Source organism: Canis lupus, chromosome 36 (assembly GCF_003254725.2).
Source record: "Canis lupus dingo isolate Sandy chromosome 36, ASM325472v2, whole genome shotgun sequence".
In the NCBI taxonomy this organism is placed as follows: domain Eukaryota; kingdom Metazoa; phylum Chordata; class Mammalia; order Carnivora; family Canidae; genus Canis; species Canis lupus.
This window is the reverse complement of record NC_064278.1, coordinates 13947072-13974032: the sequence shown is the minus strand read 5'-3', so window position 1 is coordinate 13974032 and position 26961 is coordinate 13947072. Positions and strand designations below refer to the sequence as shown.

At 38.5% G+C, this 26961-nt stretch overlaps 1 protein-coding gene across 3 annotated transcripts in view; it reads left to right on the top strand.

Annotated features, from left to right (window-relative positions):
- Positions 1–26961, top strand: part of ABCB11 (ATP binding cassette subfamily B member 11) — an 88070-nt gene that overhangs the window by 30888 nt on the left and 30221 nt on the right. For 2 of the 3 annotated variants that reach the window (XM_025460076.3, XM_025460077.3), the window contains 10 exons: positions 1946–2117; positions 4940–5064; positions 6836–7010; positions 12812–12925; positions 15414–15524; positions 18293–18418; positions 19834–20037; positions 21979–22149; positions 22662–22863; positions 23866–23941. In XM_025460076.3, the coding sequence (XP_025315861.1) occupies positions 1946–2117; positions 4940–5064; positions 6836–7010; positions 12812–12925; positions 15414–15524; positions 18293–18418; positions 19834–20037; positions 21979–22149; positions 22662–22863; positions 23866–23941 (1476 nt within the window). Of the gene's footprint in view, positions 1–1945; positions 2118–4939; positions 5065–6376; positions 7011–12811; positions 12926–15413; positions 15525–18292; positions 18419–19833; positions 20038–21978; positions 22150–22661; positions 22864–23865; positions 23942–26961 lie in introns of those variants that run through there. The other variant, XM_035698568.2, reaches the window with a different exon arrangement.

The window sequence follows — 26961 nt, the reverse complement described above, 5'->3', positions numbered from 1 at the left end:
TCTTTTACAGGCAGCATAGTTTTTTCATAGGTGACATTTTATCTGATATGATCATTAAAAATTGAAAGGCAGGATACTACAGTTTATTTTTTGTAGGACCTTGATTAAGATATTAGAAATGAAGTATTACAGAAGAGAGTTAAAAGAAGTAGGGCTATTTGGCCTCTAAAAGAGAGACTGAGGGATGTCACAACCCATTTATCTGTAAGGAAAAACAATGTAATTAGAATGAATTATCTTGCCTTGTCTGTTAAGGCCATTTCTACGCATAAAAACAAAGACCAAAAAATCCAAAGTGGTTCAAGAAAGATTTGAACTAAACAACTAGATTTAAATCTAGTTTATACCTAAAGACCAGTTAGAGCCATTGATGGCCCTCCTTCCCTCCTCCTTCAGGTATTTTGAATGAGCCCTGAGTAATTAGAAGTACTTGAATCCTATTGAATGGAAATTTGGGGTCCTATGAGGGCCCGTGAGAGAGTGTGTAGTATAGGGAAGAGCAAAGACTGAATGTTGAGATACTTAGATTCTAGCACTCATTCTGCCCCTTACTTACTGTGTGGCCTTGCACAGATACTTAACCTTGCTGGGATACAATTGTCAGCTCTGTGGGTAATATCTTAGTCCTTTTTTTTTTTTTTTTTTGTTTTTTTGCTATTGAGTCCTAAGCCCTGTTTGCTCCATCTGAGCAAGAGATTATGGGAATGTTCCTAGGAATATGAATTTTTTTAAAGATTTTATTTATTCATGAGAGACACACAGAGAGAGGCAGAGACACTGGCAGAGGGAGAAGCAGGCTCCCTGTGGGGAGCCCAAGCAGGACTCGATCCCCAGACCTTGGGATGATGACCTGAGCCAAAGGCAGAAGCTCAACCACAGAGCTACCCAGGCATCCCTCCAGGAATATGAATTTAATGCTACTATATTCAACTAATACTTTGGAGGGCTTACCCTAGGCAAGCCATAAAGATAAACCACACAACTCCTGACCTCAGGGAACTCACCATCTAGTAGGAGGGATAAAAGGTGCAAGCAAATAAATAATCAGAGCTGACACATGGATAGCGTACTATACTGTAGGCACTGTTCTACATACTTAACATACATTAGCTAATCCTCATTACGATCCATTAAGGCAGGTTCTGTCATTGTCCCCATTTTATAGATGAGGAAACTAAGGCACAGAAAAGTTAAGTAATCTGCCCAGGAAAAGCTCGTGTTGAAATTCAGAGTCTGGCCCCAGTCTGTGCTCTTAACCAACCCCTATTCTATACTGCCGGTCGGCTACATGCAATAATCGCATACACAGATTCATTATGTTGGTTATGCAAACACAGGGAGGAAGAGATTACCTTTTCCTCAAGAGTTTTTATGAATTCGGTGGTGTGTGGGTTGCAGCTCGAGGCTGAAAGGATTTAGCCGGAATAACGAAGGAAAGGACTCCACAGGACAGACCAAAGATATGAGCTATAAGAAAGAAAGAGACAGGGCAGCCTGGGTGGCTCAGTGGTTTAGCATCGCCTTCAGCCCAGGGCATGATCCTGGGGACCCGGGATCAAGTCCTACATCAGGCTCCCTGCTTGGAGCCTGCTTCTCCCTCTGCCTGTGTCTCTGTGTTTCTTGTGAATAAATAAATAAAATCTTTTTTTTTTTTTTTTTTAAGAAAGAAAGAAACAAATAAGATGGTTTCTGAAAGTCTTTGTCAACATTGAATGGACACCAGTTGGGAAAACTGGGTTGAGGACAAACTTACTTGGCTATGAGGGAGGGAGAGGCTCCATGACCTCACAAGCTGTTGCAAGTTTCTTCAAAAGTGAAAGGCTTTTATGTTTCACAGGCAATGGGATATGGTGATGCCAATAGAAGGGAAAGGCTGGGATTTCTCAACAAGACATTTGAATTGACCAAATTCAGTTTTAGTGATCAAAGCCTCTCCTGTTTCTAGCGATATTAACAGAGTCAATGATGCCATTGCCGACCAAATGCCCATTTTCATTCAGCGCATGACCACGAGCATCTGTGGCTTCCTATTGGGATTTTACCAGGGTTGGAAACTGACCTTGGTCATTATCTCTGTGAGCCCTCTCATCGGGATTGGAGCAGCCATCATTGGTCTGGTAAGAATGTCTTCTCACTTCTCTCCAAGATATCTGCACTGAGAAACAGCCAGAAATGTGAAACTTGGTTCCTTTTTCCTATTTATGTTTAGTCAGCATTATTATCACTGTTTTGTTGTGTTTTGGTGATTCTTCCTTAGTATCAAATAACATTCCATCAACCCAGGGATTGATGATATTTTAATAACGTAAGTATTATTGTGTTAATAACAATAGCAAACCACGTTTGTTAAGGATTTGCTATTTTGCCAGGCACTATTAGGAACTTCATATATATTATCTCTGATCTTTACAACAATCTTATAAAGTATTAATGTCATTTAAACATAAGAAATGGAGACTCAGAGAGGTAAGGGACTTGTCTGGGGTTGCACAGCTAGCGAGTGACAAAACTAGATTCAAATACAAGGGACCCTGACTCCAAATCCCCACCCACTCTCTCATATGCCTATTGCTTCCCATGGTCTCCCAAGCTCAGATATTTTCTTCAAAAAGGCCCAACAAATATACCCAAATCAGTAACAAACACATAAACGAGATTTCTGCAGTCACAGCTGTGTTCTCCATGCAGTTGGATCAGTTTCAGAATGAGGTGACCTGGCCCATTCTGAGTAGTATCTTGGCATGCAGGCCAGGAAAAATGTAGCAGTAGGAGTTTGGGGTCATCCCAGTGAAATCCCTAGGATTAATAAATTATTATATCATACTTTTAGAGCAGCTGCCTTAGATAACAGCAGATCATGAGATCTGGCTCACTAATAGTTTACTGTAAGTGAGCATAGATTTCAGGTGAAAAGCTGCACACCCTCACATCATGGAGCAACAGGGAACCAATCTCCATAAAATTTTCTAGCAAAATATTCTCTACAATCCCGTGGCTATATTACTCAAACGTTTCCCAGGTCGTACAGAGTGACAATGGCAAAGAGTTCATTCCTCTCAACTGACCACTAACCTGACTCTACCAACTGGCTCAAGAAAGATATATTTAGCCTGTCAAAACTTTTGTTTCCTCATCTTGAAGATAAGGATAATGCCTCCCAAAAGCCACTGTGATGACTTAAGGCATAATCCATGTTATCCACTCAGCATGGCATCTGGCACAGAATTAATTGCTAAAGAGATAATAGTTTTTAGTTTTTCCAATCCACCATGTTGTGCAAGCTTTATAACAATCTTTCCTATCAAACACTTTCTAGCTTCACTCCAGAAAAGCCTCACTCTCCACAGGCGATCTTTGGGGATTCTGTGGAGAATTCCACAGCTTTTTTGATTCAGCTTTTTTCCGCTAAATACACTTAATCTCTTTTCTCAAACCTGTGATTATTTAATATTCATACTTAGATGGGCAATATGTTACATTTCAACATGGTGGAGATGTAGCCTGGGTAACCTGATTTGAACAGGCTTAGGGGATGGTTTCTCTTACTATCTCAGGGCCCGTATTTCAAGTTCTTGTTAATGTGTCACTGATTTGGAATGCTGTAGCTCTGCACTGGTTTCTTCCTGAATTCAAGTCTGTGCATGTTTGTGTAAAATGATACAAGCAACCTCACTAGGCCCAATTCAAAAGCAGGACCAAGAGAAAAAGCAGGAGGGGGCAATATATGACATGTTACATGTTAATGAGGGTTTTGTATGCCTGTGTTGGACTTTAATATTTACCATGAGAAACATGAGCTATCATTAAATATTTTCCAATTTACATCTTTTAAGCTCCTGTGTCAATTTAACAGAAGTATCCTGAGATTATTTAATATGCAATAAATTACAATAAAATTATTAATATTCATAGCTATTTAGTTTCCTCAATACGTAATTTAGAAATAAATTAGAAGAGGATTGTGGTAAAAACTACAATGTCCATAACATGTAAATTCAGATTTTAATGTTGACGAAAATAGCCCTACTTTCCTTGTTGTTGTCTTTTCAATTCACAACTTTTATAAAATGTGGACTTGTGACATAAATATGTTGTAATAACATTTACTTATTTTATATCTTAGAATTATGTTTAAGATTGTGTTTGAGAAGAGTTCTGCTACTAAAAGTTTGGAAATTCTTGGAAGATAAACTTCTTTAGTCTGGATACTATATATATTTTAGATTTTTGAGTTGTTGATCTTCTATAATATTTGCTTGTATTCATTCCGGCGTCTTTATCTGTGCCAGGGATTTCTTTGGTGATTAATTATAATTACAACTCAATCTAAGTCCAATTTTAGAAAAAGTAACTTGTTAAATATTAAGGGCAATGTCTTTTTTGTTCTTTATGTAAGAAGTAAAGCTAGTTAGTTGAACCCCTACATTTGAGTCAAAATGCTTTGATATTTATCTGGAGCTTTCTCTTGTGTGCAATTACCTCTGCAGCATCACGAGTCTCTGTATGGTCAGGACATCTCTCTCATTCTATACTCTGAGTAACCTCCAGTCTCTGTCTCTGGTGTTTGTCTGTAAGCTGTGTGAACATTCTGTAGTCAATAGCAATGAAATGTGACATGGTTTCATTTGAAAATTTCATTAGTATCATAAGTGAAACACTGTGGTCTCACAGAATCCCCTCTTTGGGACTCACTCTGTGAGAAGGTTCTTGAGGCTGACTTCTAAGGAAGTCATTTTGATATGCTAACAACCAAACACTCATGGGTGGGGCTTAACATGGGTCAGACTTGGACCAGATTCTTTCCTTGGTGAACCGTTATAGTGAGAATCCAGTATTAAATCACACTACATGTTTACTCTGCTAAATGAATCACCAAATGACAGGCTGACTTACTTCATTGCCTGGTCTTCATGTTTTGTTTTCTTCTTTTGGATTTTAGAGTGTATCCAAGTTTACTGACTATGAATTGAAGGCCTATGCCAAAGCAGGGTCAGTGGCAGATGAAGTCATTTCATCTATGCGAACAGTGGCTGCTTTTGGTGGTGAGAAAAAAGAGGTTGAAAGGTTGGTTTATTGAAATGTCTACCATATTCCTGAATTTCATCATTCAGCACATTACCCTAGATCCTCCCCATTTTGTACAAAGTGGCAGATGTACCTTGGTCTGTTTACCCTGAAAGAGCTTTTGTTCAACAGTTAGCTGAGAGTATTAGTTGGGCACAGTGCTACGGACCCCTAAGTCTCTAGCTGTGTGTTTTTGAAAATGTTGTAGTTGGAGATTTTTAGAAAGCTATCTTAGGTTAGGTATGTATTTCAACTATGGTGGTGTGCGTGCACGCATGCTATACACATCATAGCGGTCGGTAACACTGTTTGCTCCATGATCTAAAATGCAGTTCCACACATTTTTATTCGGTGTCTTTATTCAGCTACTGTACTACATGCTCTTTATAAAGTCTGATAAAATTTCCATTTAATCATTGTTTGATTAAATTTTGTTAATTTATCACTGGGTATATTACAGACCATCATTCTAGGAGATTAATTCTTAGTGAAAATAAAAAACCTAAATGACCAAAACAATACAGCTGTCAAAATTTTGATTTTGTTTTTTCTGCCTTTTATCTAGTATTTATTAAGTGCTTACCATGTGCCAGGTACAGATTTTATAAAATAGCCACCAATTTAATTAAACTCTTATTTCATGAGTTGTAGATCTAGTATGATGATGCCATTCTCAGTTGTTACCAAATAAAAAAGAGAATAGAATTCATAATCTCTAATTATTCTCTTTTCCTCCCCCCCCCCTTCTTTTGGTCTATAAAGTGAAGTTACTTGTTTCTCACAAAAAAATTCAGTAGCATACTTCCTCCACCATAAAAGATGTTAATGTTAATAATAGCAGCATTGTAAATGTTTTGAAAATAGTACCAAACATAGGATAGACCTTTACTTTGTCCTGTGAAATATTAAAAGTATTCCATGAATTTATGTTTTGAGATAAAGGCAGGTACGGAATGTCTGAACTTTAAGATGATGCTAGTTATTAATACCTAAATCATAGAATCACTGAAGGTTAGTGCTTTGATTGAATTTCTATGTAGTTATCCATGTCTCACGGCTGTGAACCCAACCGGTCGTGTTACAACATAGTATTCTTGGTCACAGGGCAGATGAGTGAGTGTATATGGAGATGAGTCAGCGCAAACACTGGTTTTAAACTGGGGGAAAACAGTTGCATCATTTTCTGATAGAAAGCATGCTGTGTGACTTGACAAAAACAATGTAAGCACAAATAGTACTAGATCCCTCATGTTCAAACATTTGTGTTGAAAATTCTTTTCTCTTGGGATAAAGTTCTCACTTTTCTCACGCTATTTTTTTTAAGATTTTATTTTATTATTAATATTACAGAGAGAGAGAGCACAAGCAGAGGAACAGCAGAAGCAGAGGGAGAAGCAGACTCCCCACTGGGCAGGGAGCCCAATGCAGGGCTCAATCTCAGAACCCTGAGATCATGACCTGAGCCAAAGTCAGCCACTTAATCAACTGAGCCACCCAGGCACCCTATCTCATACTATTCTTTTCTGAGAAGTAATCAAGTGTGAGGTTTTGTTAGGCATTGTTCCTCCAACACATTTCATTGCCAGGTTGAAACAAACTAAATAACAACATGGAAGTTTTTGTCATTTTCTTTCCCGAAAGCTGCTGCGTGGCTTGGGTGATTTTATGACCATTGAGTAGGAGCACTGCATTGTGGACTGTTTTCAACATTCTAACTTGCACTGCTGCTGCTGCTGCTGCTGCTGTAGACACAAATGCTTTCTCTTCACAGGTACGAGAAAAATCTTGTGTTTGCCCAGCGTTGGGGAATTAGAAAAGGGATCGTGATGGGATTCTTTACTGGATTCATGTGGTGTCTCATCTTCCTCTGTTATGCATTGGCCTTCTGGTATGGCTCCAAACTTGTCTTAGAGGATGGAGAATATACAGCAGGAACCCTTGTCCAGGTACTTTGGTCTCAATGACCTATACATAACATTTCCTACTGGTATCTTGGAAAAGCCTACAGTTAAAGCATTTTGTTTATTCCTTTAGTGTCTGAGGGAGGAGAGCATCAATGACTTGATGGAGTCCATCTGCAGAAACAAGCAATACCTACACATTTTATAGTAAAGGAACACTGAGCATTTGAATTGATGAGGCCAGCGATTTAATGATTTCCAATTAACTGAAGATTTTATAGCTGTAAAACTATGATTTTCTGACTGAGTCCAAAAGATAATATGCTGTGAAAATATAAGGTAGTGAGCTCTCAGCTAAAAATTAACAGCTCATGTAATTAAGTTTAATAATAGTACAAGATATGTGCTAATGGACCTATTTGTGAAACATGATGAGGTACTAAAATACAAAACCAATAATATCCTCAACTGAACAGGAAATACAACCATATTTTATTGTTCACTTGTGCTATAGCCATGCTATCACGGATGCCATGACTACCTTAATTTTCAGTATTTCTTCAGTTGTTCTTTCAAGAATTATTGAGCATCTACTATATGCCAGACCCATACAAAGCACAGAGGATTCAATAATGAACAAAAGATATGTGATCTTTTCCTGATGCAATTTATAGTTTAGTGGAGGAAAAGAAACAATAATTAAACAACCACATCAATGCCTAATGACAGATGAAAACATGTGCTATAGAAGACAAGGAACATTAACAGTGAATTGCAGGGTAATCAGGTGTGGCCAGAGTCAGAGAAAGCTCTTTCTCTTGCTCATTAACCCAATGTCTTTCCTCCTTAGCTTACAGCTCCTCTCATTTAAGCTGGACTCTTGTCATTGTTCTCATTCTCAGCTGAATGGCCCCTCCCCAATAAGGCCTTCCATGCTCATTGAGTCTTTTATTCTCTTGTATGGCTTGCTGAACTTTTCCTTTAGAGCTCTTGAATGAAATTGAACATTTGGGTTTATTTACATTTGTTCCTACCCTTTCCTGTCCTCATACAGGAGGTGTGTGCCCGTTACATGAGGTCAGTGAGATAAAACAAGAAATACATGTTTCATTTGGCCTATTAATTATTTAATTAAATATATGAATTTTTAAAAGATTTTATCTATCTATCTATCTATCTATCTATCTATCTATCTATCTATTGGAGAGTGCCTGTGTGTTAGCCAGAGGAGGGGAAGAGGGAAAGAGACAGAATCTCAAGCAGACTCTGTCCTCAGCACAGAGGGTGAAGCAGGGCTCAGTCTCTTGACCCTGAGATCATGACCTCAGATGAAATCAAGAGTCGGGTGCTTAACCAGACTGAGCCACCCAGGTGCCCTATAATTAATCATGTTAATATTAAAAGCACAGAGATAAGAAGCAGTTTCATATAAGATTCTTAAATAAAATATTTTGGCTCAAGATTCTAGGTGAGACAGCACCAATTAAACAATGAGAAATGCCAAAATCTGATATGCTAAAAATTTGCTAGCTGATAGCTTATAATTTGAAGTCTACTGCTTTAATATAAATACACTTGTAGGGAAAGTTGAATGGAATTTTATTTATTAATAGAGATGATTATCAGAGGTCAAACTATAGTCAATCTAAACTACTGACTATTTCATTAACAGTTAGAGAATACACTAAGAACAGCTTTTTAAAATTCAGTTCTTTGCAAGATAAACAACAGGCATCACTTGAACTTTGTTTTAAAAAATTAAGTATGATAAGACATGCTAAAGTGTCTTTTGAAACTATAGATGGAAAATGTTGCTATTATTGTAATTTAACCACTTTCTTAACAACTCTAATATAGCTGTGAACATTTGAAAAACCAGTGAAAATATTACAGATCTGAAACCTGACTATGAAGTCCCTTGTCTTTACTGATCTAATGGCTGTTAGGAACTTTCAACATTTAGTAGTTGACTTTAGTCCCAGCTGCTTATATCTGCTCATTCTGCAGAAAAAGATGCGCTGAGAAAAGACATTCTTCCTTTCATTCCATGCCTGCAAGGAGAGGACAGAGATGTGCACAAGTAACAGTTCAGAGGGAAAATGAATTGACAAATTGGAAGTCAAATAATACACAATTCCAATTGTAAATGCTGAATTTAAAAACCCTTTGATTACTCTCTCTAGCAGGAATCCGATTTTATGGTTCTGTTAAAAGATAAACTGAGGCATATTAAAACTTTTAGAAGATTTTTTAAAAAGATTTTATTTATTTATTCATGAGAGACACAGAGAGAGAGTAGGAGATTTTTTTAAGCAAAAATAATTCCAATCAGGCAGCACCAAACCAGAAGTGATGAGAGGCCACTCTCTACCCACAGGAGCAGGGGAATTATTTTTATAGAGGAGAGGCAGAAGCAAAGCAAAAAGATTGTCTGATCTGTTCAGTTTAAGCAGTTACCTTGCCTGGGGGAGCGTGATTGACCATTCGTGATTGCTTTTCCTTAGGTTTTTTTTTTTTTTATTTCTTAATGGAGGCATTTGCACTTAGATTTTGGTTTGCTCATAGAAGCTATTGAGGCAATAAATCAACCTCAGCCTAATGGCCTCCTCGTTTAACTAACTAGACACTCCTCAGCTTCAGGTGTCCACTCTTGTCTATGTATTCTGTAAATAATTAGGCTGAGAGAGTACTTAATATGTGCAGATGTGACATCCCGTGTGTCTCTAACATTTTAATCATCAATTATTAACCTTACCTCTTATTCCTAATGCCTTCCTGCAAGCCTCTGCTTACACCTTAAGAAATACGCCTTTGGGAAAATGAGAGATCTCCATTAACAGTATAACCATTGATTGTTCTTTCTCTTTCTCTCTCCTTTCCTCTGCTCCTTCATCTCTTTCTTTGTCTCACTCATGTGTGCAGGCACATTTTTGGTCATACTTCTGAGTAGCAAACTATGAAGTCTGAGTGTACATGAGCCGAGTTGAGTGTATTAATCCACTAAACTAATTAATAATTAGGTTAATCAAATATATTTTTTTGGTACACAAAATCATTATTGGCTGTATGGTAACTGAGCATATACGGTAAATGGTTCATGTAAATGACTGTGATTAGTATCACTTGCACACAGACTAAAAAACAAACTCTGTGATCTATTAGGAGAGAAGATGAAAGGGAATTGAAGAGTGCAGAAGGCTGCTCTTTCATGCTTGCCAGGTTTCAGGACTCAATAATAAAAAATAATATCAGGAATAAAGTAACATGTATAAGGTACCAAGCGCTCAGTGACATATTTCATGCAAATACTATATGTCATATCAAAATTTCATTCTGTATTGATGTCATTATACTACTAATTAAAAACAAAATGGAGCCATGAGGTTGAAAAATATGTGCTAAGAGGTTTGGAGTGGGATATAAACACACGTGACTGTGCCTCTTGGGTCTGACTCATTAACCACTGTTTTCTTGCCTCTGGATCCTGCTTCCAAGTACAGCACACCCATGGATAGATTGGTCCCCAGTGATCTCTTTTGCCTTTCTTCGTTCCACATTGCTGTCCAAGGGGCTAGTGTACAACGTTTGGGGTGGGAAATGATGGTCTGGGAATGGGTGCTAGCTTTTTTTTTTTTTTTAAAGATTTTATTTATTTATTCATGAGAGATACAGAGAGAGAGACAGAGACATAGGCAGAGAGAGAAGCAGTCTCCTAAAAAAATAAAAAAAATTAAATTAAATTAAACTAAATTAAATTAAGAAAGAAGAAGCAGGATCGTTGCAGGAAGCCTGATGCAGGACTCGATCCCAGGACCTCGGGACCCTGACCTGAGCCAAAGGCAGGCACTCAACCACTAAGCCAGCCAGGTGCCCTGGGTGCTAGCTATTGTGATAATATTAGGTACATACTTCAGTCCTGTCTCACTCATTCTCCCGAAGTACCCTGAGGGAGACATTCGCAAAGCCAGGCTGAGCAGGGTTTGACTGCCAACCTCAGCTTAGGTCCCTCGTGATTCAATCTAGAATCTGGAGCAGAAGTCTGCAAACTATGGCCCTCCAGCCAAATCTAACTTGATGCCTGTTTTTGTGAATAAAGTTTTATTGGAACACAGCCACAACTATTTGTTCATTCTTGTCTCTGGCTGTTTTTATAGTATGTAGCAGAGTTGTGTAATTGCTTTGGAGCCCTTATGGCCTAAAAAATCTAAAATATCTATTATTGGCCCATTATAGAAAATGTTTGCTGATCCTTGATCTAGGACATGTGAAGGGTTTCCTTTGCTCAGGTGGTCTGATAAAGGTGGTCTTAACCCAACTTAGAGAAGTACTGTGCTGTCTATTCACCGTATCATTTCCTCGTGTGGAATCTTACTTCTTTCAGCATCATCACTATTATTTATGTGTCTAACACTGGATTAATCACCTTTCAACTAATCATTACATTTAATGCTCATAAAAGTCCCATGAGTTATATGCTTTTAGAACCCTTGTGTTACAGATAAAGAAATTTAGGGCTTGAGAGATGAAGTAATCTGACCATGGGAAGAACTACCTGCTGTAACTAAGGAAAAGGAACAAGAATGATGAAGAGAGAATATCCCACACATGGAGTGGGGAATTCAGGGAGAAGGCAAGAGGGGACTGTTGCACATCATCATGATATGTGGAATGCAGGTTACTGGAGAGGAAGGGAGGTAGCTGGGAGGCTCTGAGGAGTCTCGTGGTCCAGACACAAGACTGAAAGAAAGCAGGGAAGCCATTATAGACTAGGTTCATTTGACTGCCTGAAGAAGACTACATTCAGGCAGCAGCCAATCTTCAGCTCAGCAAGTAACTCTTGTCCCTGACGGAGGGTGCCCAATGAAACAACCTCCATGAGCTTCATGTGACTAGCATCCATTTGGTCAAAAGGAGTCTTTTGCTCCTCCAAAGGCACGTGACAATTTGCCCCATTGCCTCTTCCTTTATAAAGAGCACTGATAAACACAGAGTGCTATTTGGTAGGAACATCTGCTCATGCTCAAGTTGCCTTCCCCTAATTTAATGAAATGACAGGATTGGTGAGATAAAGGACAGCTTCCTCAGCATTGCACAGGGACCTGGCCATAGCAACCGCATGTCATGAGCAGCAGAAGCCTATTTGCAGGACAGAATGTCAGTCAATAGCCTGGGTACAAATACTGCTCTACCACTTAATATATGTTGTAATGTAGGGTCAGTTAGGGAACCTCCATACACCTTGGTTTTTTCTTCTGTTGCATGGATTATATGAAGTAACACAGATAAAGAGCTTAGAAATATACCTTAGCAAAAGTAGTAGTAGTAGTAGTAGTAGTAGTAGTAGTTATCCAGTTATCCTAGTAATAGTCCACTAGTAGCAATAACACAGCAGTAGTAGCAAGCCTGTATTACAGGTACCAATCTCTAGGAAAATCAAGCTAATCATACTGTCTTTATTGAAGAAGGCTACATAAGGCTGTTTATATTACAAAGTGAATTATCCTATCACTACTCTAACTCACTTTGTGTCTATATGCTGCCTTGCTTAGACCTCTTACTCATTTCAAAATATGTTCTTCTTTGTAGAATAGTGTTCTACACTTTTGTAGTGTAGTGTTCTACACATAGGTGTTCAATTAAAAATAAATGTAATCTTTTAAACCATAATAATAGAAAAAATGGAGATACTTTACAGAGCCAAAACTATTCAGGTATTTCTAAAGAGCTATTTAGGTTTCAAACTCCCATGGAGGAATATTTCTGAGAAACATCTGAGCTCAAATGATAGCACTATTTACAAATTGACAAAAACACATGAAAACTGTGTTTATCTCTTTTCATTTCAGATTTTCCTCAGTATTCTATTAGGAGCTTTAAATCTTGGCAATGCATCTTCTTGTCTGGAAGCCTTTGCAACTGGGCGTGCAGCAGCCACCAGCATTTTTCACACAATAGACCGGGTATGTAAAAGCCAAAATAAAGGCCATGAGCAGATTGGGCGTGGGGAGAAAAATGAATTTCTGAGGAATTAAAAATTTAAAAATTAATATTTTAATATTAAAAAATATGAGGGAATACCACAATGCTCTTAATTCAGCAATACTTAATAAGGGTAGTCATGAGCCAGATCCCATACTGAGTTGGGACTACGGGAGTGAAATAGAGTGAATAAGGCCCTTGCTCTCCTATCATACTGGAAAATAGGCAAAAAAGAAGGAAGCACATTTATGGATCTAAAGGGTATTTTGCTTAGTGAAATAAGTCAGAGAGAGAAAGACAAATACCACATGATTTCACTTATATGGAGAATCCAAAAAACAAAGCAAATGGACAAACAAAATACTAGAAACAGACTCATAAATACAGGGAACAAACTGGTGGTTGCCAGAGAGGAGGAGGCTAGGGGCATGGAGTGAAGGGGATAAACTTCTAGTTGTAAAATAAATAAGCCACAGGGATGAAAAGTACAGCATAGAGAACATAGCCAATAATATTGTAATAACTTTGTGTGATGGCAGAAGGTAATTACACTTACCTTGGCCAGCATTTGGTAGTGTGTGTCATTGTTGGGTCACTATACTGTACACCTGAAACCCAACTTACTTCAGGGAAAAATGGAAGTTAAAAAAAGACATAAGTACACTCAAAGATGGGATAATGTTAGTACAATAAAGGAAATAAAATAGGGTGGTAACAGTTGGGGTGGGAGAAGGAGTCTTTAGGTGCCAGTAATGTCATCTCTGAGGAGGTAGTATATGCCCTGAGAAGCCCAGAAGAGTCAGCCAGGCACAGTGAGGTTTAGAGGAGGAGCAGTGCACGGGAAATGAGAGCAAGGAGGCTGTTCCTGCAAGAGATGCCCCCGGATTGGAAGAGGATTGGTGAATCCGAGGACCTAAAATGAGGTCACTGTGTCTGAGCAGCGTGAATAGGAGCACAGAGGCTGGAAAGAGGAAAGGCCAGATCATGCAAGATTGTAAGGCCAAGTTCATAAGTTTGGATTATCTTCTAAACGTGACAGAAAGTCTCTACAAGCTCGTATAGGATTTTGGTAGCCTAGCTAGGATTTTCCTGGGTAATCTTCTGAAGCACATTGGAGGTCTAGCCAGAAAGTGAAAATCCAAGAATAGAAGGTGGAAGAAGGCAAGATGTTCTTCTCTGGAAGCCCTGGAAATCCAGAGGTGTTTCTTTAGTCCCCTAAATCTGAAGTATTTATGAAGCATATAACCTGCCCAGGGAAATTATTCATCACTTTGCTTTATATTTGAGAGTTTCACATATTGGAGTATAAACAGATTGTTGAAAACCACATAGACACATTGAGCTATCCAAATTCTACCTCATTCTTAGGGCTGTTATATGATCAGATAAGATGGTGAGTCTAAAAGGCCTTTGAAACTATTACAAAAAACTAAGGCATTTAATAATTGCTTTATTATCTTTACTAGAAACCCAAAAGGAAGAAAGCAGATTACACTCTTGTGCCAAATAGAGATATGGTCATGAATTTCTTTCCCGAGTGTAGAAGGGGAATGAAGCTGACCCTGGAGTGTTCTGGTAGCAGGAGATGGCCCTCACTCTTTTCTGATTAACTAGAATGGTTAAATTCCAGATGAGGCTCACACTACTAACAACAGAGATGAAATTCAGCATAACAACTGAAAATTGGTAGTATTTGAGGGACCCATTTAAGACATTCAGTTAGTTTTAATCATCATTTATGATAGGTACTCAGTTGTAGAGTACTATTGGACCCAAGCTTGGCTGACTAGTTGTGTGGCCTTAGGAAAGATACTTAACCTCTCTGAGAGTTCTCATCTTCCTCATTTGAAGAATTGAGCATATCACCTGTCTAGTTAGGTTATAGTGACAATTACATAAATGACAAAACCACATTAAAATACCTTGTGAATTGTCTTCTATGGGATCTCAATAATATAATAATATATAATAATATGAATATATTATATACTAATATAATTGTAGATAAATACTGTATATTATATTATTATATTGTTATTATGTATTATATAATTAATATTATGTATTAATAATATAAATATATTATGTCATAGTAGTATATCAACAAATAGTAAAATTAAATTAACTAGATGTAATTAATGTGAAGTTATATATAAATTATATATTGACATTTCATATTGATAACTAATTATAAATTAATTATGTGTATATGTTTGATTACCTATTAATATATTATATATGTAATATAATATCCCAATACTATTAATATCTAGTAATATAATACATCATATTAATATCTCAGTAACTGTTAGTATTATTACTATTATTGATTAATAGTTAATGTGGAAGCAACTTTGGTGTAGTGTTTTACTGAATTGTTTTTCTGTTTTATGAGTAAATTCAAATCAAGATGGACAATAAGTGCATATATATGTGTTGTTGCTGTATTCCTTTTGTATTCTGCTCCAGAAACCCATCATTGACTGCATGTCAGAGGATGGCTACAAGCTGGATCGAATTAAGGGTGAAATTGAATTCCATAATGTGACTTTCCACTATCCTTCCAGACCAGAGGTGAAGGTAAGAGTTCATTGTTTTCCCAGGAACAGCAGCATTTTTTCTTCTTTGACGATTCATATCCAGGGCCACAGATTAATCATTTTTCTAAAGCATGACAATTTCTAGGAAGAAGGATCAGAAGCATGTTCCTCTGGAAGTATCCTTAGGCATCATGTCATTTCACAGTCAACAAGTCACATTCCTTTACAGCAACAACACTGTGCAGATTCCTCTGGTGAGGACATTCAGGTTAGGTCAGGTGAAGGAGGATCCTCTGCTGAAGTGAGTGGCAGGGCCTGTCATTGTAAGTATAAGCTGAAAACAAACTACAAGGCAATCAGAACAATCAAGAAGTGCAGGTGTAGACGTCAGAACACTGCGTGGGCAGGGTACTTCTGGCAAAGAAAAGCTGGTGCCTTTGTAGTTTTTACTTCCTGTGTATAACTTCACAAAGGTCATTAGATCAGTCATGGGAGGAAAGGTAATCTTGTGACCTCATGCTCATGTGTCTTGTGCTACGTGATTGCCAGGGCACATGATGAAGAAAATTTAGTTTTCCTGCACCTACACAGCAAGTATCTTAAAAAAAAAAAAAAAAAAAAAAGATTTTATTTATTTATTCATGAGAGACACACAGAGAGAGGCAGAGACACAGGCGGAGGGAGAAGCAGGCTCCACGCAGGGAGCCTGATGTGCGACTCGATCTCAGATCACACCCTGGGCCAAAGGCAGGTGCTAAACTGCTGAGCCACCCAGGGGTCCCCCACAGCAAGTATCTTTAAAAGCAATGAACTCTCCGGGAAAATCAGGATCTGCTCTCCTTGAATAGCTTGACTTCGAAATGAGACTTTTTCCTAATTTTTTTTTTTGTTTGTTTGTTTATGATAGTCACACACACAGAGAGAGAGAGGCAGAGACACAGGCAGAGGGAGAAGCAGGCTCCATGCACCGGGAGCCCGACGTGGGATTCGATCCCGGGTCTCCAGGATCGCGCCCTGGGCCAAAGGCAGGCGCCAAACCACTGCACCACCCAGGGATCCCCTTTTTCCTAATTTTTAACAGAATACCTCTCTAGCCATCCTTTTTTAATAATATTTCTGTTACGGGAACTAAATCCTATGCAACTTAATTCTGATGCTACATACCTAAAATGTAGGTAAACACAGACATACACACACACAAACATACACACATACATTAGACATATATATATACTAAATTGCTGAAATATATCTTCTGTTACTGTTACATATCACATACATATGGAAACATTAAATGGAAACATTAAATGTCACAACATATGTTAAAGTGCCTTGTGAAAGATAAACCACTAGATAGTATTCACTCAGTAAAGATTTTTCAGTGGATGCTTAAAAACTTGCTTTATAATATCTATTCAGAACCAGCTCATACTAGCTGTTTCACAAATACCAGTTGAATGAAAATACATTTATTTCATTCTGGTTTTACCCTCTGTTCCCAACACCAGGAGTTTGTTTTAATAAGCTCTTATTTAGACCTGTGTGTGTTTAGCCCTGCTGGGTGCCACACTGTACTGGGCTGTAATGAGGAAAGGCACACAAAGTGCCTACCCACCCTAGGAGAAGATTACAGTCCAATATGGTCCAGTAGGTGAAGGTATATTTGCAAGCCTGACTCTCTAGTGTGAATTGAAAGATGTGAGATTTGTCACACGAAGGACCCCAAGCCCCCTTTACATGGTAAAGATAAAAATTACCACTGAATGGGTGAAAACATCCAACAGATGCTTATGAATTAGCTACTTGTTCTTCCCTTTCTAGATCTACCAGCAGTTGGTCTCTACCGTTAACAATGCTTTAAATGTAAACACACACCACAGATACTTGTTAGGGAAAGTTTTTCAGATAATATGTTTGCATGCAATACAAATGTACGATAGCTTAAAATTTATGGGATCCCTGGGTGGCATAGCGGTTTGGCGCCTGCCTTCGGCCCAGGGCGCGATCCTGGAGACCCGGGATCGAATCCCACATCGGGCTCCCGGTGCATGGAGCCTGCTTCTCCCTCTGCCTGTGTCTCTGCCTCTCTCTCTCTCTCTGTGACTATCATAAATAAATAAAAGAAAAAAAATATTTAAAAAAATTTATAAATTAGTTTATTGTTAATCCACAATCAGTAAATTAGTATTATATTTCTAACTTGATGGCTCCTGTTCCTTACCCAATTGGGACAATCTCCTTGAGGCATCCTAGTATATCAGAAATTATTTATTTATTTTTATTTTTTTTTTCAGAAATGTTTTAAATGTAGATTCTGGAACAAGCTTTTATTTATTTTTTTTAAGATTTTTTTTTATTATTATTCATTTGAGAGAGACAGAGAGCACAAGCCAGGGTGGGGGAGGCAGAGGGAGAGAGAGAAATAGACTCCCCGCTGAGCTGGGAGCCCAATGTGGAGCTCAGTTCCAGGACCTGGAGATTATGACCTGAGCCGAAGGCAGACGCCCAACCATCTGAGCCACCCAGATGCCCCTGGAGCATACTTTTAAAAGTTGGCATGACTTATTTACAGTGTTACTACATATCATTTTATTTCTTGGACCCGCCATTGGTTTATTAATGAGTCATGTGCTAAATGGTCAAACATCATCCTAGGCACTGTTTACTAACTTTCTGGTTATTGATGGATATGGATAGTTATGGTTTTGAGGGCATAAGTAAACACAAAGGTAGTATCTTCGCAAAGCATCCGAACTTACAAGTCTAATTGCTGACAATCCAAACATTGTTCTGTTCTTTCCTCTACAGATTTTAAATAACCTCAGCATGGTCATTAAGTCAGGGGAGATGACAGCTGTGGTAGGATCCAGCGGATCTGGGAAGAGCACAGCCCTGCAGCTTATTCAGCGTTTCTATGACCCCAGTGAAGGCATGGTGTGTGTCTTCCAGAAACTTCTCTATACATGGGGATGGGAGAGTGCAAATGGAGATACCCTGGTCAAACACAAAGGCCTAGCACACACTGAGACTGTTCTGACCCTTGCAGAGTTGACTGAGTGATTTTTGACTGAGTTGATTGGACTGATTTCCTGCATGGTGGCCATGTTTAATGAATGACCAGCCTGTTCATTCAGTGATGTAACTAAATGTGCAGATACATTCAAAATGGTATTGCTGCCTCTTCAGTGAACTCATATTTCCATTTCCTTCTTTGTGTTATAACAAAATCATTCTTGTCTCTTGAAGTTTTCCAAATGCTAAGTATAGGAAAGGTTGCATGGCCAGAATGAACAGAGTGATTGATTACTGCTTCAAGAATTTAGATTTTGAAGATATCATGTAATTTCACAACCTGCTTGGTCTCTTTTTTTCCTTGTGTTTATTTGCCTATAAACATAGAAACTAAGAAAATAAATATACAAAATTGCCATTTGTTTATCACGTATGTCAAGTACTTTATGATAATGAGTACTTATTTCCAAAATGACCCCCAAGGTATATATGCTCATTTTATAAATAAGGAAGCAGAGTCACAAAGAGTGAGACTTGCCTCTGAATTGAACCCAGGTTTATTAGATGCCAAAAGCTCTGTTTTTTCTACACTCTCAATGTCATTCTTGTCAACTTCTCCTTGATCCCTTGAGATAGAATCATTTGACTATATATCAAGTGGCTTCAATGCAAAATGTTCTCTATGATGGATGCACTGTTACACTGATATGACAAACATAATGGAACTCTTCTTTGGGACACACATTTCATCCTCCGGGTATTCTTTATTACATACCAGCATAACGACACTCTGAATATATAAAAATCATGGTTTCCTGATGTAAGATTTTTGCTTTTTTTCTAATCGTAATTTTTGCTTATCCCACTTACAGTTTCAATTATTTTTGAACAGCAAAGTGCTATTTGATGAATCTGGCCAGAAAGTAAGAGTTACTGTAAAGCAGTGCATACAAGATGGGGATCATTTCTTATTTTCTCTGTAGCTTTTGAAGTCCATTTTAGGTCACAAGTCAAAAGATAATAAAAATATTCAAAGCATGGTGAATAACTGACTTGACTCTATTGAAGAATTAATTTCTTTTCCATTCCTGGGCCAATCATTTAAATTAAGTGACCTTTACGTTATTTGTATTTTTACAATGAATTATTTTATCACTATACTTGATTTCAACTATATATCGTCATTCCTATATAAAGACCTCTTTATAGGAGGAATTATTTCTGCTATAATCTTGTGGGTCTCTGTTATTTCTCCCCATAGTCAAGTACAACCTAACATTTTGATTCAGAACCCTGAAGGACTCCAAGAGATGTGATGTCATGCTTATGTTCTCTAGGTGACTTTGGACGGCCATGACATTCGCTCTCTTAATATTCAGTGGCTTAGAACGCAGATTGGGATAGTGGAGCAAGAGCCCGTTTTGTTCTCCACCACCATTGCAGAGAACATTCGCTACGGCAGAGAAGATGCAACGATGGAAGATATAGTTCGAGCTGCCAAGGCAGCCAACGCCTACAACTTCATCATGGACCTGCCAGAGGTACCCCTAGCCTCTCATCCCGGGGGGTGGGGGGGACCCAGAAGTTGTAAAAGGAAAAAAGAAAAAGTTACACAATACTATGCATTTCTTTTTCATTTGAATCCTAAATCATTAAATTCTTAATGCCATGTCAGGTTTCATTCCTGGAAAAGTACCATGAGTCTTCCTCTTTGCCTAAAAACATATTGTTGTTGATACTTTAAAAATCTACCAAACAGGAAAACTTTCTTTTAAAATCTCCCTTTGACATAGACACAATCTTCTTACTCCATCTGTTAAGCATTTGTCTAAGCAGTTGATAAATTTGTTATGTGGCAATGACTTACACAATGCTCATTTGATGCCTACCAATGTCATTTTTAAAAATTTTTCTTGTGCTTAGGCAGCTAATACTATGCTTAGACAGTTAATACCTCAGTACTCTATCTAACATATTCAAAAATTCCTCATTTATCTTCATTTTAAACAACAGTGACAACAAAAACCAACTCCATATTATTATACATATTTTATGGCCATTGGTCTGCTAGGTCAAAAAAGAGCTGTTATTACCACTTAGCATATCTATAGTGCTTACTACCTACCTACCAGACACTGTTCTAAGCACTTCACATCTCATTTAACCCTTACAGCCATCCTGTTGGCAGCTACTATTATTATTTCCATCTATAAAGAGAGAACTAAGGTTCTAAGAGGTCAAATAATTTGCTCAAGGCAGGAGAATCAAGGTTCACACCCAGGTGGTCTGGCTCAAGAGTCCTTTCCTATTCAGCCTTCTAGATTACTTGTGTGAGTAGGATCAATGTTGTGAGCATAATATAGTCCAGTGATAAAGAGTATAAAGCTTTGAAATCAGACTGCCTCCACACAAATCCCAGTTTCTCCATTTGCAAGCTCTAGAAACTTGGGCAAGTCACTTTAGTCCTTTATATCCCAGCATTTCCTTAGTCATTGATTTAGGAGAACAGCAGCACCTACCTCATGGGGCATCTGTGAGGACTAATGAGGTAGTATGTGTAAAGAGCTCAACTTCCTACTTTATACATGGTAAATGCTCAACTCATGTTGGTTAATAATAAACAAGACAAGAGCTTGACACCATTGTGAGATTCCAATATAATGCTAGACATGAAAGATGCTCAGTAACTATTTGCTGTCAATGGTAATGATTGTTCAGCTAGTTTGATCTTTCATTTGCAAAATAGAGACAGCTTAAGTGTTGTGTTTTTCTGTGTTGCTTACCTAGAGAAAAGAGGGAAGATTTGATAGGTGCCTTAACCCTTTAAAATGGGTTTTCAGGGCCCTGATCAACTTTTAGTTTGGTGGAAACTTTTTTTTTTAAAGTAGGCTCCACACCCAGTGTGGTGCCCATCACAGACCTTGAATTCAGGACCCTGAGATTAAGATCTGAGCGGAGATCAAGAGTCAGATGCTCAACCAACTGAACCACTCAGGTGCCTCTACCTTGGTGTAAACATTTTATTCGAAGTTGAGCTGGGGAGAGACATACAGCCCAGTGAATCTGGGAATAAAAGAATAAATCAGTTTCTTTTTTTTTTTTTTAAGATTTTATTTATTTGGCAGAGAGAGAGAGAGAAAACGCATAAGGTGGGGGAGCAGCAAAGGGAGAGGGACAAGCAGATCCTCTGCTAAGCAGGGAGCTTGACATGGGGTTCCATCTTAGGACCCTGAGATCATGACCTGAGCTGAAGGCAAACGCTTAACAGACTGAGCCACCAGGTGCCCCAAGAATAAAGTGATTATCTTACACACAAATATTGATCAGACAGTAACATGTTTCAGGAAAGGGTATTTCTTTCAGTGAAAGTTGGGCCTGTAAAAATTCATGCTTGAGAAGGAAACTAGAAAGGATCTTGTAATGATTACTGCCAGGAGCCACCAAGTTGTTCCTCTTCATTACCGGTGTCACCTTCTTCCTAGCAATTTGACACTCTTGTTGGAGAAGGAGGAGGCCAGATGAGTGGTGGCCAGAAACAAAGAGTAGCCATTGCCAGAGCCCTTGTCCGAAACCCCAAGATCCTGCTTTTGGACATGGCCACCTCAGCACTGGACAATGAGAGTGAAGCCATGGTACAAGAGGCACTGAGTAAGGTTTGTTGAAAAGCTGAGATCCTTTTACAAGACCATGTGGAGATGTGTTGTAGGAAAGGCAGCTCACTGAGAGGAGGGAGAGGGAAAAGGGAGGGATGGAGAGGGAGGGAGAGAGAAGGCCTGTGTGGGTCAGCGTATCCAATGTGACTGTTTAGAAAATCCTGACTGACTAGAATGTTCTTCACAGTCGAATAGAAGTCAGTAAGGTTTGTTTCCAAAAGCTACAAATGCAAAATTTTTAATCTTATTAAATCTTGTTAAACTTATAATATGTGATTTCAAAAATTCCCATTTTGTTTTTAGCTATTGATTGATAGCTAGCAACTGGACCAATGTATGGGGTGTTTGTGGCCTTGATAAAGTGTGCTGGTCTTTGCTAATGTCTGCAGAGCGCATTTGAGGGTTTTCCAAGGACCAAGGTTCTGACTCACTTATGGATTCTGAGACCATCCAAAGGTCAACGTCAGCTCTGTCTTACTGTTTGGCTAACGGTGCACTGTACATTCTTGCAGATTCAGCAGGGACATACGATCATTTCGGTTGCTCATCGCCTGTCCACAGTCAGAGCTGCAGATGTCATTATTGGTTTTGAACACGGCACAGCAGTGGAAAGAGGCAGCCATGAGGAACTGTTGGAAAGGAAAGGAGTTTACTTCACTCTGGTGACTTTACAGAGTCAAGGCGAGCCGACTGCTAATGCAGAAGGCATAAGGGGCAAGTGCCTTTCCCTTTACATTTGTACACTCTATTAAGCATTATGTTTGTTAACTCTAATAGTTTCATGGATTTCTATGCATTTTAATATACACTGTCTTATTTGTTCTCCCAAAAGTCCTTGAAGGCATCATATAGAAAGAACAGAAGCTCATGAGGTTCCATTACTTGATCAAGTCAAAGAGCTAAAACCCAGGTTTTGTGTGGAAGACAATTTTAATTTCACCTCCCTAATTCCCTGCCCCCTACTTTGCAAATAGGAGAGCCTTCCTAGAGTGTCTTGCACACAGTGGGACCTGTGTTCTTACTGACCGAGTAAATTAATCAATGACTAAAAACCGTGATGCTTATTTTCATTAAAGAGAGATACTTCAGTCCCTAGTGCTTCCTTTTTTTTTTTAAGTCTGAATTTTCAGATTTAGTAACTTATCCCAACCTACATTAATCAACCACTCCAAGCTTTCTCTACCATATCATATCTCGATTTCTAAACTCCACTGGGTAAAACTACTGCATATATTAAATACATGTGATTTATTCTGAAAAGTTTTTTTTTTATTTGGTGAATCTACCATAGAAATGTTCTCCAGTGGGCTTCCCTTGAGTTTTTTATGATTCATGCTATCAGATATCTATTTGTTGGAGATAACACCTAGGGTATCACACAGTTCAAGAGAGTCAATCCTACTGAGTATTTTTAAGTTTGTTTGTTTGTTTAAGTAATCTCTCTGCTCAGTGTAGGACTGGAACTCATGATCCTGAGACCAAGAGTTGTGTGTTCTTTGGAATGAGCCAGCCAGGCACTTCCTACTGAGTATTTTGAAATTTTTTTGTTAGAAGGTGTTGGATAGGTGCTAAGTTTTACTTGTCACAATGAAGTTAATAAAATGTTTTAGCACCAGATATAGTAATGATAGGCCAGGCAAGCACAGTAAGTAGTTTTCTTTGACATGGTTCTCCTTATTGTATACACTAAGGAATTGTTGATGTCGTATTAAATAGGAGAAGAAGAAACTGATGGGGTCTCACTTGACAATGAACAGACCTTTTGCAGAGGGAGCTACCAGTCTAGTTTAAGGTAAGCTGAAGCCATCGGACAGATTTTAAGGTTTTTAAATATTCTTAGGAGCCCTCTGCACCTATGATCCTCAGACAATATCTCAGTCAGCGGAGCCTTGAGCGTAGTCATGTCATATGAACATGCAAATGAGTCCTTGGTTGCTAGGTTGACATTTCTGTCTCCAATTCATGGGGATTTTTTTGCTTAACTTTGACTTCTTATCTTACTGTGGGTAGGGTCATGATAGAGGTGCTTTACAATCAAAATGTTGTCCATTGAACTGAGAAAGGGTATTTAAAAAATCTGTTTGGTCTTGTCCACTATATCTAACCATGTATAAAGCACTGTTGTACATGGAGGTCAAGTTCATGACTTTAAGTACATTCTTTCACCTACTGAGCTACAATTGAATTACAAATATTCCCGCTTCCAGAGTGACCCAACGGAATTCAAATCATTTCTTAACTAGATAAAATAAAAAATGTATTTTTTTAGCATTTGAAAAGAATTTCCTTAAACCCCAGCTATTTATTTATTTTTAATAAATAATGAATGAATGAATATTGGATGAATATAGGGGTATTGATCTTCAAACATATTTTTGGAATATGCTATTAGCAAGACTGTAAGTTTTAGTCTTTTGTCTTGACTTAAAAGTTTCAGTAAAGTAGTTCTTTTAATGTTAAAAGTCACATATTAAGAAGAATTCTGCCCAAAATCTTTGTTTTTATTCATGAAAGATTTTTTTCCCCCTAAGTTAGGAGGCTGTTCGTAAACAATGGGTGACAGCAGATTTCCTTACTGTTGCCTTTACCATTTCTAGAATATTTAATTCAAGGCTGTACTCTGAGCAAAGGCTCAGTTATAAGACTTGCTTTTTCAAGGGAGTTTATTGCTTATTGAAAACTGGTTTAAAGAGGCCTAAAATAAAACATGTAGGTAACAGCTCCAAGTAATTCAAACACAGATTTATTTTTAATATTTAAAGAATCACATATGGAAAGAGGAAATGATGTATTTCATGGCCATGTCAACAAGAGAATAAATATTTTCTTAACTTTTCAATTGAACACGATTCTACTTGTTCTAAGTAGTTTACTTCCAGTTTATTGTTAGGACCAAATAACCATTTTTAATATAAACATTTCCTATTTGGCTATTAGTTCTCAAAAATTCTACATTTTGGTGAGTAGGTTGAGAAATCCAGACATACAATCTACACCCAGAAAGTAGCTATTAACCTCCTGCAGAGAAAGATTTTTAAGTTTGAGTAAGAAAGTCTGTTAAAAATATCTCATTGTGTATGCTGACAGATTTTTTTTTGCTAAAAGATGACTACATGAAATGTTAATTTGTATCTTATTTCCTTGGCTTTGGTCTTTCTGACAGCTCAGTTTTTCTTTAGTAATATATTTTAGATTCGAGAACAATTTAATGGATAAGAGTAACTAATTTCCTGAATAATAATGTTTAGAAAGAGAGAGAGAGACAAAGTGGGAGAGATATTTAGCCCCCAAATTAGCTGTTTTTATTTGTGGCAATAAGTGGTAGGCAGCTTCTGAGAAAGGGACTGGCCAACTTTTTCAATTTCTAAAAAGGCCTGCAATAGAACTTTAACCCTGGTGTTTAGGGTGGACCAGAGGGAGCCGGCAGGTAGGCCCATGATTTCGGTGGGACAGCCTATGCTAGACAGGTGGAGTGGCCTGCAAAATAGGGAACGAGAGAGAGACTTAAGAAATACAAGATTAAGCTAGTAGAAATCAGAAGGAACAAGGATATATGTTTTGCCATGCTCAAAACTGGGAGGATGTCAACCATATTTCCTTTTCCGCATACTCTACCATGGTTTCCAGTGCTCTGGGCTTCTCTGTAGGCCCATGACCTTGCATCTCAGCCCTACCATGCACTCCACTCTGTCCAGTTGACACATGCCTGTTCCTCATGCATTTTGAAGAAGACTGCTTGACCAGTTAAGTAACCCAAAGAAGTGACTCTATTACTGAAGAGTCTCAGACCAGGTAGGAGGGAGTTGGGGTGTCCCAGAGAGCAGTTTGGTAGGAGGGAGGCAGGGTGAGGAGTGGTTTCAGGTCTGACCATAATGAGATTTGGCAAGAGTGTGAATGTGCAAGGGCAGGAAGAGGTTAGACTTGAGATACATGCCCCTGTTGAACCTGGGTGACTAAGAGGGTGGCAGTGCCACTAACAGGACCTGGGAACAGAATGATGAAGGTGGTGTGTTAGAGCCTTCTCAAGAAGGCCAGATGAGCGTGTATAATAGGCAAGCACCACCTGATGTTTGTCTTCATCTACCTTCACCTGGATACAAATGAGGGAGAGAGATCATGGATGGGTCTCTCTTTCCACTTTCTTACTTTAGATTAGGTGCTTTGATAATGTACACACCCTCCTCTCAAGTCTTCAGCATTGCACCTATCCCTTAAGACTCCATTTGCAGGGCAGCCCTGGTGGCGCAGTAGTTTGGCACCACCTGCAGCCCAGGGTGTGATCCTGGAGATCGAGTCCCATGTCAGGCTCTATCCAGGGAGCCTGCTTCTCCCTCCGCCTGTGTCTCTGCCTCTCTCTCTCTCTGTGTGTCTCTCATGAATAAATAAATAAAATCTTTTTTTAAAAAAGAGACTCTACTTACAGATGACCGAAAACTTAACTCAACCGGCTCTCACTTTTAAAGGGAGAGAATCAGCTTACCTAACCAAGCTGTCCAAGGATGGCTTGGCTTCAGGCAAGGCTGGAGCTTCAACCAGGTGTCTAACATACATGCAGTTTCTCTTCCTTTCTCAGCTCTGCTTTTCCCCCCTTTCATTTTGCTTCATTTCTCAGGCTTCTTTCCTTAAAGATCTTGACATTATTCATTAAGGGTCTTGACATAATAATGCTGCCTCCTTTGATGTTTAACCTAGAGGCGAGTAGGAGTCTCCTTCTCAGAAATCTCAGGAAAGAAACCAAAACCAACTGAACCAATCTCTTCTTCTATCTGCGCTGTACTAAGTATATGGACTAAGGAACCATGTTCTCTCCTG